The 19,812-nt window shown below is 38.3% G+C and overlaps 1 protein-coding gene across 2 annotated transcripts in view; it reads right to left on the bottom strand.

Annotated features, from left to right (window-relative positions):
* The window catches only part of DOCK1 (dedicator of cytokinesis 1), a 318,523-nt gene that overhangs the window by 127,616 nt on the left and 171,095 nt on the right, over positions 1-19,812 (bottom strand). For both annotated transcript variants that reach the window (XM_069864186.1, XM_069864187.1), the window contains exon 28: positions 6,553-6,654. In XM_069864186.1, the coding sequence (XP_069720287.1) occupies positions 6,553-6,654 (102 nt within the window). The remainder of the gene's footprint in view (positions 1-6,552; positions 6,655-19,812) is intronic.

Genomic DNA, 19,812 nt, shown 5'->3' with positions numbered 1-19,812 from the left:
TGTCAGTTATTAATGACTAGATTCAAAAGGTGTCTTATTGTTCTGCTTCATAAAAAAGCCATTATTCATATACAACATACATAAATCCTACTAAGGCGTATTTATACATGATGTACATAAATCCTACAGTGATTGTATTTAAACTTTTCAGAAATGATGACAGTAGTAATCCTACATTGTAAACAACCCACAGTATACAAGCACTGTTTCCTAGTTATCTAAAGGCAGTTTCTGCTGAAAAAATAATTTCTTTCCTATGCTATAGACAAAGTCTCACAGTGCCTTCTTGTGCAGCACGTACTGCAGCACACATCGCAACACATGCCTGGCATACCCTGGACCTTTTTGAAGTTGTTAAAAGCATGCAAAGAGGAAAAAAACCCAACAACCTAAGATATTAATTTTAATTTTATGATTGCACTAAAAATACTCCCTAGAGTCAGTTGATGAGTTTTCCCTTCTCTCATTAATATCTTCCTGAAATTTTCCCTTGCCTGAAATCAGTCTTACGAATGTTTTTAGTATTTATGTTCTAGTTCAAAACTGAATTCAGGTAAGCACGGTGGTGCACGTTACCCTGACCTGGGGTAAACAGGAGCAACGTTTCTCTTTTGGTCATCCAAACCAGATGAGACTCTACCTAAATGCAGAAGCAGTAATTGCTTCTGCAAGTGAACCTGACCCAGAACAAAGTTAATTTTATAGCATAAACCAATTTATTTCTACATCGATATAAACAAACATCTCTTTGGAACAGAAACCTCATGTACTTTACAATGTAAATCACCTTCTACAGTTTAGGAATCTGTAATTGCTATCTAACAATTTGAGCAATATCAAATGCTCAGAGAAAAGATAAAGGAGGAAAAAGAACTTCAAGCAAAAAGTCCCTGATCCACTTCACACAGATATAAAAATGAACTTTTATTCCAAGGTTAGAATATTTTTCCTTTGCTACAGCTTCTCAGTAATGGTATTTATCTCGTTCATCTTTAAAATGTCAAATGCGAACAAAAAAAACCCCAAATGTTACATTCACTGGACTTTTAACTAAGGCTGGGTTTTATATAACCTTTTCAGTGAGAAACAAATATGAAGTTACTGGTCTCATAAGTATTTCTTCATGTGTAAGAGCTGGTCTCTTTGTCACATTTTATCTTTTGATTCCTTGTTCTGTTAAGATGTTTTTCCTGGCTCAGAAATTCACAGTGGGCAGGCAGCAGGAAGCTGCAGAGATCATGAGGACACAACATCGAGATCACAAGGCAATGTGAATCTCCAGCCTACTCAGCTCTGCCGTGTGCATGGCACAAGGGTTGCTCTAGGATGCTTTGTATCCCTCCTCCTAGTACCCAAGGAGAGACTCAGTCCAAAAAGGGCCAATAGAGCATCAGCAAGCATGAAAAACACATTTTAAGCAAAAAATACGTAGTACTAGTAAAATAACTGCTGTGTTATTTTACCAGAATCACTCCCCAAAACACAATATCAGTAAAGATGTTTTGACATTAACAGGATTGAGATAAAATTTGGAATTGCTTGTGGTTAATGAGATGTTACTCTTGCATAAGGCAAAATTTATCCCAGACACACACTCCATGAGTTCAGTAAAATATGTCTTCATTTAAGAGATCAAACTGCATACTTTACTGCTTATTCTTCATGTATTTTGGTGAAAGAATTACATAATTCCTAATAATCACATCGCGTATTTTGCTGCCCAAGCACTGCACAGTATTTCATTTGAGTGTGGGCTTTTTTACAGGTATCGGGTAACTTTCTTACTCGCGCTGCTTCACAGCTCAATTATTGAAACATCACTGGAAGTGGCACCACGGGAAGGGTCATCACCTATCCAAGAGGGCAGATTTGAGCTCACTGTGCTTTTTTTCCCCACCCTTAATATTTTATGAATACAGATGTATACTTTCCCAATTTCTTGTAGCAAACCCTACCTTAAACTTTTGTCACTCATTTCAGCTGTTGAGCCTCTGCACACTCTGCTGATCAAGTTGCACGCAACAGTGGATGAATTTTCATATACTTTGTCGATGACTTGCATTTGTCACTGACCCTGGAGGTTGTGCCACATACAATCTGACCTACTTTGCTGATTCAGCTCTACATTTTAATCTACTGATATTCACATTTTAATAATCCTACTTTCATACAGCTACTTTAAATAATGCTCTGTAATAACTACACTAATTATTGGTCATATAAAAAGCTTCTGATGCTTAACTGTATTTTATGTATTCGTAATACTGCTCTCTCGTCCATTTTACCTTTCTTATAGGAAAACAAATGGTTTACATGAATAAACCTCATATTACGAGAAAAATACAGCTTTTTTGGGGGGTGGGAGTGGAGAGAGAAGCTATCGGTTCACGCTCTGTTGTTATAAAGCCTGCATTTTCTCAGTATACCTAGAAGCAGAACAAATTGTTCTGAACATAATGAAATGATAAAAACCTGCATTAAAAGAGCAAGGGTTTCAATTCCTGATCTCTATCCAACTACAAACACAAATCCTATTCAATATTCCAGGGAAGCAAAATTGATAACAGATAGGACCCCTTCACAATTTCCATCCAATTACAGAAAGAAAACAGTGTAAGCTCAGTCCTGGAACTGGGTAGATGGTGACTGAGGAGGCTTAGATAGTTCCATCTCCCCTGGACCGCTGAGCATCACACCCTGACACACCTGTATCACTACTTACTTTTTTGTGACCTAGATTTCAAAGAGGCTCTTCGATAAATTCTCAAGCCTAATAAAGTAACTAGCTAAAGCATGTAGGAACTTGATGCAAAAACACTTTATGCTCAGCTGATGAAAATTTCAGCTTTGCTGAGTCCTGAGGTATAGGAGTCAGAAGTCAAATATGCTCAGCTTTAGCTTTTCAGGACAACATCCTAACCTCTGTTGAGCTGCTCTATGAGGGTGTCTCTGGAAAGTCCACTCTTCAAGATCGTGGATGGCTCTGGCCGGGCTGCCTGTGCAGTTTCCCACCACTACAGGGAATCCCCCATGACTCTCAACATAACATCTCATAAAGAGCCTGCTTTGAATCATACAATCACCTGCTCACATCAATGGTTAGTCAAAGCTTGTCATGAAAGGATGCATTATACTCACCAATGCACATACTTATACTAAAACCCAAAGTGCAAAATATTAAAGGGGGAGAAGAAAAAGGAGGTGCAGAAAATTGCAGTTTAAAACACCCTATGGAGTTTATCTCTCCACATACTTCACTGTCTCCCAGATGTTGTCTTCAACGCCTTTAGGGAGGAATACTTCTGAGGCACTCCACACGGAAAAACATTAGCATATATATTTTTTTTGTCAACTAATACCACATGTGTCTCAACTGAATATAAATTTTACCAAGTAAAAACGGGAGATAGATCAGTGAGTCCCAGAAACAACCTCACTGATCTTGGATGATGTTTCATCTCAGGATGATAGCAGACTTGACAGTAAGAAATTCCTCTTTGAACAGAAATACCTTAATGAACCTAAACAATATTTTCTGCAGAGATACAAGACCAATTTTATCACACTTTACTTCATCTTTTCTAAGATTTTTTGAGGCCAAATAAGACCATTATAACAATCTAAACTGACGCCTACGCAGCACAGGACAAAGTTTTCTCTAGCAGTTCCAACACCAGGCTTATAATTTCTGGTTGAGCAAGCCACACGCTGAAGGAAAATTTAAGGTTGTCCAATAGTGAAGAAGCAACCACAGCTTCAGTTATGTTCTCCCTTTTTCTTGTAACTTTTTTTAAGAAAAGCTCTTCATTTCTGTTTTAATTCATCTAGTTTCAGTTTTAAAACACAGTTTCTTTATGCCTTTGTGGTTAAACTGAAATTCCTGTAATAGGAAATGCAGGCATTACCTCCATATGTAGGGACATTGGATTTGAATGAAAACACTTCTGGGTCTAAGCTCTAATGGGTAAGTCAAAGGGCACCAGCTCAAAAATTGTCAGATTAAAAAGAAATGGAGAAAGCACGAGAAGTTAAATAAAGATGTAGAGAATGGCCTCTTTTCCACATAAACCATACTGCACCAAGGAATATACAGAGTACAGTTCAGCAGCCTCCCACCACTGAAGACAGAAAACAAAGGCCCTAAGAATGAACATGGTCAAACTTAAACCAAAGCACAAATAATGGTCAAGCAGGCAATGGTCCTGAGAGTGCTTCATGGGGCATAATTTCTGATGCAAAAACATAAAATACTGAACATGATATGGGTTTAAAATTCACAGTGAAACCTCATCTATGAAGAAATACTCATAAGAAGAGCAACCTCCCTCTTGATTCTCACTGATAAGGTTATGTAATTTTTTTTCTTTAACAGGGAAACTGGGTTGGTATCTTCATCCTCTTATCCTAAATGATGACTCAGTTTTATTTGTTTTTTATAAAAAAAGGAAAATCACTTTATGCACTGCAGTTTCCTTGTACCATAAGATTCATAATGTATTGGCATTATACCTCCACATCCCATACCTTCATTTTTATTACTCATATTCTAAAGTTAATTTAAGTTAGCATTATCTACCATTAGCACATTACCCATTTAATGTTTTACCAGGTTTGTATGCATTTTGTTGCCGAATAACATACATTATCCTTTAATCAACAACAATATTAAAACACTAAAAAGGTACATTTTAATTAAAGACATAAAAAGCTTTGCAGCAATTGACCAAGTTTAGCTTTTTGTATCTGCTAATGTAAACCACAATCAAATAGCATAAATAGAAAAGAAGTCGTCAAACAGTACACACATTGATGGAAAACACGATTTTAACTGTCCAGAACAATTCCAACTATGCAATACAAGAACATGTAGAAAGGGATGAATATACAGAGTCAAAACAAAAGAACGAAGTAATTCTTCATGTATCCCAGTGCATTGCATAGAATATAAATCAAACTGTTAAAACAAGCGATTATAAATAGACCACTTGCAAAAATTCAAATACATAATTACTCCCTTGTTTTCACCAAGATCTGACCTATATAACACCTTTCCAACAATTCAGAGAAAAAAAAGCAAGACTTTAATATAAACACTTGCATTGCCATCAAAATAATCACAGATTTGCTAACCAATATTTTTCTCTCTGTATTTTTTCATTACATGTTTTCAGAGCAACCAGTTTTCTGGTTTTCCATGTAAAACCTGGTAAATGGTTTGCCTTTTCCAGAGACACATGGTCTGAACCAGTTGCAAAGTACAGAAATATTTGGCTAGATTAACCCTAACACTCATTTATTTTATCTGCATTAAAAACATTTTCACTCCCCTAGCTGCATTTAGCTTGGGAATGACTTGTCATTAGTGCAAAACCAGCTGTAGAGAACTACCTATGGAACAGCTCCAAGATCCCAAAGCAAAGTAACTGGGAAGCAACTCTTCCTATACTGAGATTCCATATACAGCTCTTTGCAGCTTGACTTTGTCTTCACTTTCTTAAATCATTAGCTTTGTACTTTAGTAGAGCCAGATCAGGTACAAACAGGCTAAGCATCAGTGGCTCTAGGACCTTATCTGAAAGGTGGCATGGGGCAAAGAGCTCAAATCTTGCAGAATATAAAGAAGAAATAAGAAAAACATTAAAGACATAAAGGCAAACTGGAAACTCCAAATATAAAGAAATAAGACAAAGGAAAGATGCTGGGTTTTGTTCCCTTGGGTTTGGAAGAAAGAAGGGTACCTAAAGAAAGCCACCCTTTAGATTAAAATGCAAGTGAAAGCTGCCTAAAGCACCTAACAATCTCCAGCACCGGAGTGAGTAATGTAAGACAGCTGATGAGGCTTCAGGTCATCCACTAATTGATGGATCTCAGCCAACAAGTTTGGTCGCTACTTTACAGCATGCACTTCCCATATGGCAATGATAGTTTCAGGTCATTAGAGAGTTATCTCCTTAGCTATAAACTCTCTTCTATTATGCTCTAATTAAGTTGTGTTGCTGGCTTAGTTAGGCTACTGAATGACTCTGAGAAGACAAATTTCAATTATTACTGCTTATTTAAAAACTAAGGGCATCTTTAAGGTTAAAATGTTTTGTATAAAATTTAAAGTGAGTGGATCTGTAAGTAAAAGCTATTTAAACAAATGAAATGAGACATCTGGAAGATTTAACACTGCAAGTTTCTTTCCTCAAGAAAGCTGGGGTTTTTTTTCTTCTCTCCTTAAACAAAACAGATTTTTAGTAATGGCTCAGCACTACTATTTTCTAATGGTTTCTTTTAATTGCCTTAAATCTATTGATTCAGCGCTTACTTTTTAAAATATTGAACAGCTCCAGAGTCAAGTTGTGCTTCTGTGTGTGGCAGGACGGCTAATTTTTTCCTTGCAAATTCAGAAAATTTGTAAGTCATAGTGCTTTTCTAATTACTTTTATATTAAATCAGTAATGTCAAACTCATTTGTATACATTACAAGTGTATTTAACTAATGTAACAGGAAGAAAAAAAACCACAAGCAAAACTATCTTACAGACAGATAAAACATGTTAAACTTACCACAACATCTGACCTCATCTTTCCAAAAGTCTTGATTAAATGAGCATAGTGATAGTCTTCCATTTGCCTTAAAATGGCAGTCATGCATGCAACAAAACTCCCCTATCAAAACCAAAAGTACAAACAAATCAATTATTTAAGATACGAGAACATAATACTTACTATCAAAATGTAATATTGCTACAGAGCATCACATAATTCAGTAGATATAATTCTGTCATTTAAATTCATTAATGGATATATAAAACTCTGTCAAAAGAACAGAAGACATCTTGAAAAGCTTCTATTTCCAATTTCATGGCTGTATCACCACCTTCACTGAAGATTTTGCAGCATATTCATGTAAAAATTGCTCAAGCATTAAAGGCTTTGGAAGGTAATAAACACTACTGCAAAAAATATCACACAGTATCAGGATTTGCATTTGGGAAGTTGATACTCTGCTGAAGGAGGACATTTCTTTAAAAAAGCATTCTACTGAGCATCACAGTGAAACTCCAAGTTTTAATTTTGTTGAGTGGTATTTTCAGATACTGCGATGCTTAAAAAAACCCCAAACAAAACCAGACCTGAATAACATCTTTAAGAACAGAGCAGGGGTATCGAACATCTCTCTCTCTCAAATCATGGAGAAAGTAAAAAGTGACTGAAAAAAGTGTAATCTTTCTTTAAGGTACATGAAAGCATCATAGTAAGAACTCAAATCTTGGCTACTAGAAGTTCTGATTCCATAAATGACTTTTCTGCTTGCCCATCCTCCTTCTCTGAGTCTTTACTAAAAACCTGCTGAGTGATTACTGTGACAGCATCCACACTTTTTCTGGTCTTTAATGAAGATAAAAATGTAGGAAAAAAATTCAGCACAATTACTGAGAAAATAAATGATTCTACAGATGATTTGATAAACTTGTAAATGCTCCTTTCTGTGCTGTTTTCAAGGTTATTCTATGCCATGCACAGCCTGACAGAGCACTCAGGAATTTTCTCTTCCTTTTAAGCCCAGCACAGAATTTTTATTGTTACCTTTAAGATCTGCATTACTTGCAATTTAAAATATTTATTTCTACATCAGTCCAAGTAATTGAGTTCAAATGCAAAATGACACTAGGTTATCTGTGCGTGTTATGATCCCTCTCATTTACAGTCTAATCCCCCAACCTCCACCAGATAAGCACTCCTTGAATTTGCTTTTCTTCTAGGTAATGGAGTTTAGATCTAAACTCCTACATAACTGATTTTACCCATGCAAGAACATTATTTTTTTTCCACACAATGCAAAAGCACCTGACGATAGTTCTTAGGCGTACGAAAACAGCATGAATATGAAAAGGAAAGGCCACCCGAGCTGCTGTTCCATGACATCAAAAGAACTTTATAACAAACTATGACAAGAATAGAAGCTGTGGCTCTACAAAGGTAATGTTTACTACTATGAAATGTAAATAAGATGAGATCATCTCAAAAATCTCAAAACATTAATTGTCAAAACACCGTATAACAAGCAGTCTACATAACAGACACTGTAAAAGAGCTTATGCCGGCAAGAAAATATTCAACAGACCATATTCACTCCCATTTTCCCTAATGATGTCGTCAATCAAAGTGATGTTTCATTGCTAGTCGGAATTATAAATTTTTTAAATTGGATGCTTAAGACTAGGCTGCAGATGTAATTCAGTCCATTGCCTCATGTAAAGTTCTGTAGAAAGTTCATAAATGCTCAGGAGAGCTGGAGACAAACTTTGTTTTGCTCATGGTATCTTTTTATAGACACTCACTCCCACAAGCTGCAAAGTCCATTGCTTTGCAAACACATACATTTATACTTACCTTCCTTCATATAAACACATCAACCTCATATTCACAAACCCAGCTCTTTCCAGGTAAGCTACCAGCCAACATACAGCCTCTGCTTCTGTCTAACAAACTAGTTTCTATAACTGGCTAACAGCTTTGATCATATTTGTGTTTACTTATGTGTTTGATGAGTAATTTAAGTTAAAATGCATGGCTGCAAGAGTCAAAGGATGAAAAGGAAATTATCACAGCAACCTTGTACAAGAAAAAAATTAATGTGGAGCAACTGTTAGACTCTCAAACACATTTTAGTGTGTATTTTAGATACAGGAGTAGCTAGAGATGTGGATGAATTTGATTGCTATCTTCTCTGCCTCTGCTGGTGACCCTCTCCCCTCATCTGGTTGCTTGCCAGGATGGCTGCTTCTACACGAGCCCTCTCTTCCCCCACCTTGGCTCCTGCCAAGGAAACCGAACCTTCTCCTTGGAGCAGTGCACTAATTTGGGGGGAGCTGCTGCTGTGATTGTCCCCATAAGCCAGGGAAAATGAAGAGTCACTGAAGAGAGAGATAATTATAGAAGAGTATCTTCTTGATTAGCATGGTGAGAATTGGAAAGCAGACATGAAAGTTTAATGTCTCATGGTTAAGCACTCTGCTTCCACGTGCAATTGTGAAAACGAAAACATGAAAGCTTGTTAAAGATTTGGAATAGTTGCTGGAGAAAAAATAAATACAGAAAAATAAAGAGGCTTAACAAATACAAATGAAACATGAATATGATGGGATTCTGCAGTGCACTTAAGTTTCAGTTAAAGAAAATTACAGACATTTCTAAATGTTGTCATGTCAGCTTCTGCTGGTGGTCCCCAGCAGAATGGGTCAGGGTCCTTGACCAATTAATCAAATTTTTTTTTTCTTCTTTGCCTGCATAAAACAATGACTCATGCTCATCTTAGTATTACCTTGGTAACAAAAAACCTTTCTTTCTTTGATGCAATATCATTCCTTTAAGCCTCCACTGCATTACACACAGAGACATCCCTGCTACAACATTTATCTTTAGATCCCCACCTGCTAAACACTACTCAAGCCCCTGCTGGTTAGGAAAACCTATTTAATATGAGAAAAAAGTACACTACCAGTCACCTGCTTGCTTTTCATAATTTTCTTTGCTCTTAGTGAGGTATCATTTGCAGCCAGCATGCTCTTAATTGCGATGCTAATAAAAATTTGTTATTATTTATGAGCAATATTTTACTGTAGGTGTTTTTAATATGGTCTATTAACTATTTAGCAATAGGTAAGAACGTTATTCAAGTTTAATCTTAAATTGATTTTAAATCTTTACTTGGATTCAGAGACCACTGTCATCTTCTGTAGTATACCCCTCCAAGCAATACACAGAAAAAAAGGATCTAGTTCTCTAAAAAAGGCAATTTCCATTTTAACTGCAGGAGTAATTGCAAACCTATGTGTATACAGCAAGTAGTGCAAGGGCAACACCTGGGACTTGCCATTGCCCTGAGCAATTATTAGCTACTTATCCCCTGAAACAGAGTAAAGGTTTATCCTGGAAGACTTTCACATCCTTCTTTACCAGCAAAGTTCCGAAATGAAGTAGTCACACAGTGACTAAGATAATTACCACATGTCGACCAGAGAAGTGCATTTAATGCACTTTGTAAACAGTTTAATACAATTCATTTCTCTGCTGTTCAAAAGCAGAGGCACCGGATTCATTCTTTCTTTTCTAACCAGGTATGCTCAGGTAAATGAGAATTCAGTGTTCCCAAAGGAAAATCAAGGGACTCAGGACATCTGCACGCATGTCATAAGAGAAGCCAGATCCAGCTCCCACGCTGGAGGGTTGGTAATTCAGCTCCATTAAAAGGAAAAAACAAAACCCCTCACAACAAAAATAAACCACCAAAGACACTGATTCATCTTTGTAAACAATGCATTATTACTCAGAAACTACATTCAATATTAAAAACATGACCATACAATACGAAAATTTAAACTTTTTTCTAATCCCATTAAATACAGTTCTGAAGGAAAAGCTTAAGAGGGGCCTATATGCTCAGAAAGCATTTATTTTCTTAAATTATCTTTACAATAAATTAATAAATGCTCAAATGGCCCTTTAACAGATACTGGTATAAAATTTTAATATCAAACAATCCTCAAAAGTAATACTAACACTGACAAATTTCAGAATGAGAAGAGAATTCTCTGCAGGAGATACAACACATGCCAATGCTTTTCTCCCGCAGGGTAAAACATCATCTTTTAAGCAGTCTTGCCCATTTACTTCCAAGGAAATCTCCAAGTTGGAACTATTAAGCTCTTTACGTATAGTGAGAAAATGTAAAGAGAAATCAAAACTATAGTAAGTTAAGAGATGCTCCATTCTAATGTCCCCATTCCTATGATCAGGAACAGATAAAAACCATATACGCTGCATTTATTCTTCAGTAAAATTTCCCTTACACAGCAGTAAATGACTACACAGCTAAATAAATAAATGGCTAAATAATTAAAAACAGCCCACCCCAAACATTAGCATGAACTCCTCACTACATTTTGGCTTTCAGAACATTTAAACAAAGTAAATTGTATGAAAAAGTGCTTAAGCCACACAATTGCCAGATAGTCTGCAGGGATATAAAAATGCACTAAGTTTTCTCTTTGCTTACATCATATACTCTCGGTACATTAGGAACAAATAAAGAAATAAAAATCATCTGTTATCATTTCTAAAAGCCGTGAATGAAATTGTCACCGCTTCTGGACTCAGGAGATAAAAGTCTATCTTCCAAATGCCCCACATTTCAACTTTTTGGTAACTTCTGTTAAGACTGTGTGCGGCCACACGAGCTTTGCTGAAGGATGAACCACCTCATTACTAAATGTAAATCCCAGTGTGTCTGCAGACGAGCTTGCTCACTTAAGCAAAATATTACAAAAGCTATTATGACAACCTAACAAGGATAAGGCAGAGAATCTCCTCACATTTCGCGTTCTGAAGAATACTCTTTATGGCATAACAGATAATGACCCCACACCACACAGCTCCTCGTTAGATGCCGGTTAAAATGCACCAGCGTACCTTCCAGGTCACATCATCACAAGTGTCAATAAAAACACATGATTAAGGTTGAGACCTAGCAGCAAATATGCCAAAACCAGGAGCAGGGATCTCTCTGTGTGAAGGTGATGAAGCTCCCCAGGAGCAAAGCGCCTTATTTCTCTTATTTCAGTCTCAGCACTAGAGAGAGGACTGTGCCCAAGCAAGCACTGCTGGCCAGCACACGGATGGGACTCGCAGCTATCACTGCATCCTAGCAGTCCACACAGCACATAAAATGAGTTTGACACAGACTCCTGAAGCTCCCACCAGCAGCGTCTACCTGTGACATCACAGGAGTAAGGACAGGAATCAAAACCAAAACAAAGCAAAACACCCATAAAGATACATATAAATATAAATTTATATGTATATTTCTTATAGTATTAAAACAAACTTTTTTTCCTGTAATATAAAATCTGACAACAAATTCAGCAGCACCTTTCGAAAGAAAGTAATTTCATGGATACAGCAGCAGAATGTAAACAAGTGCAAAATGCTAACATTCATCAACTCTTTTCTTACTGAATACATGCTACTTTCCATTTCCTTAGGCCAAACCCTGACTTCTTAAACACAAGTAAATGGAAAGAATAAAATATCTGAGTCCTTCCTTTGAGAAGCAGAAGGTAACATTTGTAATAACGAGAGTAATAAATGTTCGGGTTTTTACCTGCTGCCACAAGCATTACATTTTATACATATACATACACATTACAATCTTTGTGCAAATCAAGATCCACTAAAGTATTTTTAGCTGACAAACTTTGCTGTCAGAGCTCTTGAACAAGTGATACCATCTAATTACCCAATCTGAGTTAAGCAGCTCAGTGTTTGCCTCATTTCTGCCAAGCAAAAAGCCCATTTAGGTCAACCCAATTTAAAGTAGGTCCATTCAGAATTCAGAAGATTGATAGAGAAGTTTATCCGTGAATATTAGCTTATTCCATCATACATAACTTGTTTTACCTCAGAACATATTTTATGGATCCATATTGATCTCTGACAGTTCAATCTCTATCAATCAATAGAAAACTTGTTTTAAAAGGAAATCCTTCACAGGACTTCGATGCTGATTAGCATATCCTGACCAGCTGAGCACATTGGTAACAAAACAGAAAACAACGTAAAAAGAGCTGATTTTCCTGAAAAGTGCACGAAGTCTGAAGAAATTTTCTATTTTCATAGACTGGGCATGGAAGAACAGCATTTAGGTGGACTGAATGTTCAGCTGGGATAACGATGTCAGCTGTCTGAGAAACCTCAGAAGGTTTCTCCTCCCGCCCACTGGAGGCAGGACTGCTCCAGGGTTAGATCTGGCTGCTCAGGGCTTTTCCCTGTTGGGTCTTGAAATCTCCCACGGGGGAGATCAACTGCAATGCAGAACCTGGCTCTAGCATCTCAACAGCTTGGGGGGCCGCTGGTAGGTGCCCCCAAAGACCCCCTGAAGGTAGAGCCATCCTTCTGCTGTCAAAAGTCCCAAGTTCCCAGCTCTTCCCATTTTGGGAACCTCTCCTGCACCATCAGGAGATCAGGATTTGGCCAGGATTTGTGCTCTCACCAGTTCCCACAGCAGAGCAGTCCCACATCTGTCTGCAGTTTCCAGCCTGTTTGGTGCAAACTGCTGCAACCATAAGCTCTTACAAACAACACAAAAGTAAGAGAAAATGTGAGAGAGGTCCATTCCACACTGAGCCCCTGCAGGAACTGCTAAGCACAACTCCTACACGGCAAACCAGTAAGCAAAAATTTCCTGAGGTACATTTAAAGTCGACAAAAGCTACTGCAATTAACATAATAATTTTGTGGAAGCAAAATAAATGCAACAAAGGTTCAGTTTCCCACTTCAACTTTTACTGAAAAAAACTAGTTTGAGGACTACAGCGGAAAAAAGGCCACACTGAAGTACCATAATTACATATTTATTTGAGCAGGTACTTATTTTGGAAGGCATTTTATTTGGAAAAGCTGGTTATTAGCAAGAAGTCTTTGTCTACAGGATTCGAAACTTCTTTCAACCAACAGCTGCCAGGGGAAGAACAAAACCTACAGGCACTTTCCCCTGTTTTGGAGGCAGCTCTCCCTTGCTCTGCCTGGACAGACCTGCAGTCTCCCACTCCTCTCCAGTCTCTGTGAGCCCCCGCAAGGTAAAAATATTCAACCAGCTCCCATTTTCCATGCTGTAACACTGCTGCAGGCTTTGATCCACTGCCTCTAAATGAATAAACAAAATCCTGATTGTTGTTTCATTTGAAGGACAATCCTATATTTCTGAACAGAAGGGGAAAAAACCACACATCTTTGAATACAGGGAAATGTCTCTGGAAAGAACAGAAAAAAGGATCTTCACAAATATCCAAACTAGAACTGAAGACCACAACAGCTCAACTGAAATCCATTCTGTAAAAGGCTAATTTATTAGAAATCTGATGATACCTACAATGAGAATATACACAAAGCGTTCCCTAGTTTGAAAACGCTTTGCACTAACTTTCGTAAAAGGCAAGCAAGAAATTAATCAGACGTTTTAACAACACCATTTATCATTTTTCTAAGGCTCTTTTTCAAAGAGATCCATTTAAACCAAAAATGCTTCACTTTAAAAAGCTCTATACAGTCTCAGTAGTAAGTACTACGCCCTTCAACTGAAATCACAGTGCTTAAGATTTTTGAAGGTCAATCCATTTATTTTTGTTTTTCTATACACCTTTCTCCGCCTTTTTTCTCCCCCTGCTATACTAAAAATTATTTCACTGAAAATCCAGAGAACTGCCCTCAATAAATGTGTTTGGGGTATCTTGGTTTACACTTCTATTAACATTAATAACAGAACTATAAATAAAAGTAATAAAACACGGAAAGCAACAGTATTTATGCATATGGCCAGAATTTAAACAGTAATAAAATAAGGAGAAACCATACCAAATATGTTTTTAAAGAATTTTGCACACATGCAGCACTGAATATGGGAACAGAACCATTCTGGGATTTAGAATCGCTTACTTTCATAGTAATTATCGGTGGTTGCCACTCAAAGCCTTTTGTACCACTCGTGGTTTCATACATCATGGTACATCATAAAGGACAAGGAAGGAGAGACAGAACAAACCAGTTGGTATGCCCGTGCATTGGTCCCTATTTGAGGAATGGTTTCCACAGAACCCTATGCAGAGGAGCAACTTTTGAGTAAGGCAGCAAAGATGCAAACTCACAGCAGAGCAGAGATGTGCACTGTCATTTTTACACCATCTAAAAAAGAAACAGGCATTCGGAGCGGTACCGGTTGGTTTAAGATTTGCTCACTGTCCCCAAACGGATTTAATGATGTTTTGTTAGCTTTGCTGTTACTGTTCCAGCTGCTCACCTGGGTTATCTAAGTGGCGATGCAGCTGACAGTCCCATCAACAGCCACCGGCAGCCTTCTTACCCAGTGCGTGGCCATAGGATTTGGAATCCCACTGTAACAGCTCTGGCACTTTGGGGGGTTACAAAGAGCGGCTGTGTTGCACGTCAACGAACACCTCCAGATGCCCCTTCCCACAGGATAATTCAAGCCCTCTTCTTCCCAGGGGCTCCTCTTAGCTTCAGCCTCTACTCTTTCTCTGCTTCAGTGGAAAAACACTGTTCTGACCCTTTTCCTTGACAATTCAGCCTACTTGTCATTTAAGACATCTGTCTGCAGACAGATCTCATTAACCCCTTTCAATCTCTCTTGTACACTGGAAATTTCTTCCATGTAATGAAACCTGACTGGAGATATAGCCTGTCTTCAAAGTTAACATACATACCGGGCATCTCTGCCCTCCAACTTAAGAATCAATGCCATCACCTGCCATCTATTTAGGGTCTGGAGTTAAGCTAAGCGAATAGACATACTCATAAACATTCATTGTACTTTCCCAAAATCCTCATCCACTGTTTCAGCGCTTGGGGAATTATGCATGCCAAAGCACCTCTCTAAGGCCTCCACCTCTCCCTGTCCCCAGCATCGAACAGAAACAAAAGATACGAGAAGCAAGAGTACGCAGAAATGGGCACATGCTTGCACACATGTAAACAGGCAGTGCAGTCATCCTGCTACGGGCTTAACAGGGGAATAACAAAGTTTGCGACACTAATATGAACTTCAAACTAACTGCCTTCCTTGTCCCAGGGAAAGCCTTTAATCTTGTTTATTTTAGATCTCCCAGCACAAAATTATGTCTTACTTTCTTCACATTATTGTTAGGAAGCTAATTTAACTATAATTATTATTATCATCCTCTGAAGCACCCTCAAAATGAAAGATATATCTGTTCTAGCACTCAGATAAATGACAACGAAAAAAGCTGAACTTTCTCTGGAGCAAACAAGTCAGCAAAGAGCCAAAATTAAAACGAAGCCAGTGGATAACACGTAGAGACACAGACACGTGCACCATCAGCACAGGAGCGTGTCCTCTCCTTGCAGCACCATCAAACCCAGAGGACCACAGGTTTGTTTTTACCTGCATCGCCCACGCTGCTGCAGTGGCACCAGCTACAAAGGCAGAAAAAGAGGCTGAGCGCTGACCCACAGAAGACAGAGCATCACTGTGGGAAGGGAGATACTCACAAGGCTAGGCAGTCAGCCACTCTCGGCACAGCAGGCTGCAGCCTTTACAAGGATACTACACAGAGGCACAATCAAAATATAGTCCACAGACCCTACACCACACAACTGCACTCACAGCTGAACACATCTGTACATCACAATGTTAGTTAATGCAATTAGAAACACAATTTTACTTATCAAACATGATCGATGTAGAAAGCCACATAAATAAGCTATCATCGTGTTGATGCAGACCAGGTAAAGGATTTTAAGTTTTGCAAATACAAAGAAAAGATAATACAATGCAACTGGCATCCTAAGTTAAGAACGACTGCACTGAAGCAATTTCAGTAATTGTGATAGCCTACAGGTACCATGGATATTGTCTCTGCAGCAGGCAAATCATGCTGCAGTAAGATATCACTATGACAAATCATGGGAATGCTAAGGGAAGATACTATCTTTTAAATGAACCTCTTCTTACAAGATAGGTAACCCTGCCAGATGAATACACCCCTAAAAGCAACAGCCATTTTAAAGACAAATTATTTTTAGTGCTTCTCATTCGACTGTCGTGGTATAAAATATTTAACAACTCATTTATTGAGGGGCTTGGAGAGCTTGAAAGAAAGACCAGAAGTAAGTGCAATCAAAATTTAATTGATAGATACACACAGCTTAGATGTCCTTGGATTAAAAAGCAACCTGCAAGAAGAGGTTTCTTTGGGGAAGTTCTGTTATTTTGAACTCATTTCTACCTTTGGTTCATAATCACATGAATCACCACACCATACCACGGGGGCTGTTCTGTTATGAATTTTCTGGTACAGAACAGACAGTGGGTATGGGAAGGACATTTATGGGGAAGGAGGTCTCTGATGTTGTGCTGTGCTTCTCAGCTTTCAGTGCTGCAGAAGGTTACACAGTCCTTGCAGACAGGAATTACTGCAAGGCTCTCATCAACGTTAAAAATAAAGACAGGGCTCTTTTCACATTTGCATGTTATCAAAATGAAAACCCCATTATAGGCAATGTTCTCATTCCCTCCTCCCCAAAGAGTAGGAAAACTGATTGAATAAAGAAAGACAGCACTGCTGATAACAGTCAGGTCCTTTATTATGACTTTTCTAACTTAAGTTAAACTTGCTGTGATATTTCATAGCAAAATTAATAGTACTTACACAAATCCACATGCCAGTACAGTAAATAAGAGAAATACAATTCCCAGAGAGGTTATACTTTAAGTTAGACTTTATGTACCATTGCTGACAGATAAGAGGAGCTGAAAAGATTAATATCCAGTAGTAGCAAACAGGGGATTTTATAGAAGTTAAACCGCTCTCTTCTGCCTACAGGAGTATCTTCACCTTCCCTGCCTCTTCCCTTGCAATTTGGCTTCCAAATCCCACTCGCACTCCTCCGGGACAGATGCAAGGATGGGGTCTGGAGAAACATAACTCCTGCTAACACACGTGTTACATCCTTCATTCAAAAGTTGGAACGTGATTCACCAGAGGAATGAGAAACCCTATAATTTCCATTACACAGCCACGAACCCAGAAGCACAGTGAGCAGAAACAATTTACTCAGGGTCCCGTATGAGACCGTCACAGAGCTATGAGCAGAGCTCAGCCACCTGCCAACTTACAACCACCGCAGCTTCCAGGCTTTCAGCTTCCACCTATCCCATGGGGACAGACAGGAGCATCATCACCATTACCCTATGGGAATTGTCTACTGGGAAGTTTTCTCTTTGTCTTAAGCATACATCGGTTGTCTCTCATGCTGGCAATCTTGCTTTGTCTGTATTTTCTCCAGCTTGTTATATTTTGTAAAATGTGTGCAAGGTATGCTAGAAGCAGAGCAAAAAAACAGTAGTGTTTCCTTCTACACAATGAAAAGCAAGAAGTTCAGATTTAAAGAGTTTCGTACAGGCAGCACAGGAGGCTATCTACAGATATTTAGAGAAGTAGCCATATCTGTATTTCATAAGGCTACACTGTAAACAAATGCAAACCTATATAGCACTTTGCATTTTAATTAAAAAAAGGAGTCCAAGAAACAAGGGCAGCTCAAAGAGGGCTTGAGTTGATACATGGAAGGACTCACCTGCAGAACCTGAAAACAATAATATGTGGGCTGCATCTCCAAGAATGACACAACTCTTCCCCATAACATTATTGAATTTCATTTCTTATTAAACTCAGAGTAAGTCAGAATACTTCGGGGGATTATTTCAGACAACCTACTGCTAAACAACATACATTATCAAAAAGAGCTTCAAAGCTCAAAGACACTTTGTGAAAAGAATATGAAATCATTCTATAATATGCAATCTAAGCAAAAAATGCTGAACATTTATATTGTAGAAAATCAAATTAATTAAAACTCTTTTTTATTACTATTTGGAACAATGACCGAAAAGTTCAACATAATATGCTCCAATACGACGCTACTGATAAACAGGTCTTTATCCTTCTCCTACTGCAGAAACCTGTGCGCCTAAGAACAGCAGAAATTAACAGCAGCAGGACAAAAGGAGACTATCAGCTAGCTTAAGAACAAACTGGGCTCTCTTATTCTGATTTAGGGTAATCATAACGTTCAATAGCACAAGAGGAAACACGAAACTCCTGGTAGGAGACCTACAGAGCCTGTGTTGGACTACAAATCCCAAGCTATGCAATCCTCTCTCAGACCTGCACAGTTTTCAGCTGCAAGCAGGGACATCTCTGCTTTGCCGTAAGGCCAAAGGATCCATACTTCATTTCAGGAGCAGGAGGCAGTGTGGAAAAATGAGGCAGCAGATTTCAATAAGAAAACAGCATGTACTCAACTACAGGCACAGAGGGTAATGGAGGCGATTTCTGCTTTCAGCCCTTCCTGACAATTCTCAGAGTAAGAATACCTAGCGAATGGGAGCAGCACTACTCACGTGAACAAAAAGGATGAATTAAAAAAGCATTACATTTAAAATCATTTCTTTAAAAAAGTATTTACAACACATGAAAAGCATGATGGCTTCGAGAACTAATTGACTGGAACAATTACAGTCTGAGAAACCTGTTCTAAGAAAACTAAACCACAGAATCGAAGCAAGCAGCCAGCCAACACCTGCACATGCATCTTTTTGAAACAGTTAAACCAGGTTAAGACACCACAAGAGTTTCCTCTGCATGCACAGAGATTTTAGTTTTTATTTTCAAATTCAGTTTATTCCATTTCTTTCAGATTAATAACATATACTTGGAAGTTAAGAACAAACTAAAAATTTTAAAATCAGGAGACCTCATTTACCTTTTCCATTCCGTGGAAAAGCCAAGACGTGGGACACTACTTCCCAGCTCCAGAGGATAGAGCTCATCTGCACGTAGTGACCATCTGGTGACGGTTGGGTATCCCGAGTCCTGCAGGCAGCACCCCGGTGCCCGCACAGCGCTCCCCCTACACTAGTCAGCCTGGCAGCAATAAGCACAGGGCTTATAAGAGGGAATATCTGCTCATAAAGCTCTGCTGGTTCCACATGAAGCTAATTCAGGTTTCTCCACGCTTGCATGCCTACCAAAACCCACTTAAAGCATTTTAGGGAAATACCTCCTGTACTGAATACCTCACTAGGATTAAAGTGCACAATATGATTTGATAATTTCCCTTATGCTATCCAACACACGATGTATTCAAGTAAAAACAAAGTGGTTTTAGGTGCTGGTTTTCCACCACTGAAATAAATTTCGATTTATAATTGAATTTCATTTTCCTTCC

Source organism: Phaenicophaeus curvirostris, chromosome 9 (genome assembly GCF_032191515.1).
Source record: "Phaenicophaeus curvirostris isolate KB17595 chromosome 9, BPBGC_Pcur_1.0, whole genome shotgun sequence".
Classification (NCBI taxonomy): domain Eukaryota; kingdom Metazoa; phylum Chordata; class Aves; order Cuculiformes; family Cuculidae; genus Phaenicophaeus; species Phaenicophaeus curvirostris.
The sequence above is the reverse complement of the archived record's forward strand: the minus strand, read 5'-3'. Positions and strand labels throughout refer to the sequence as shown.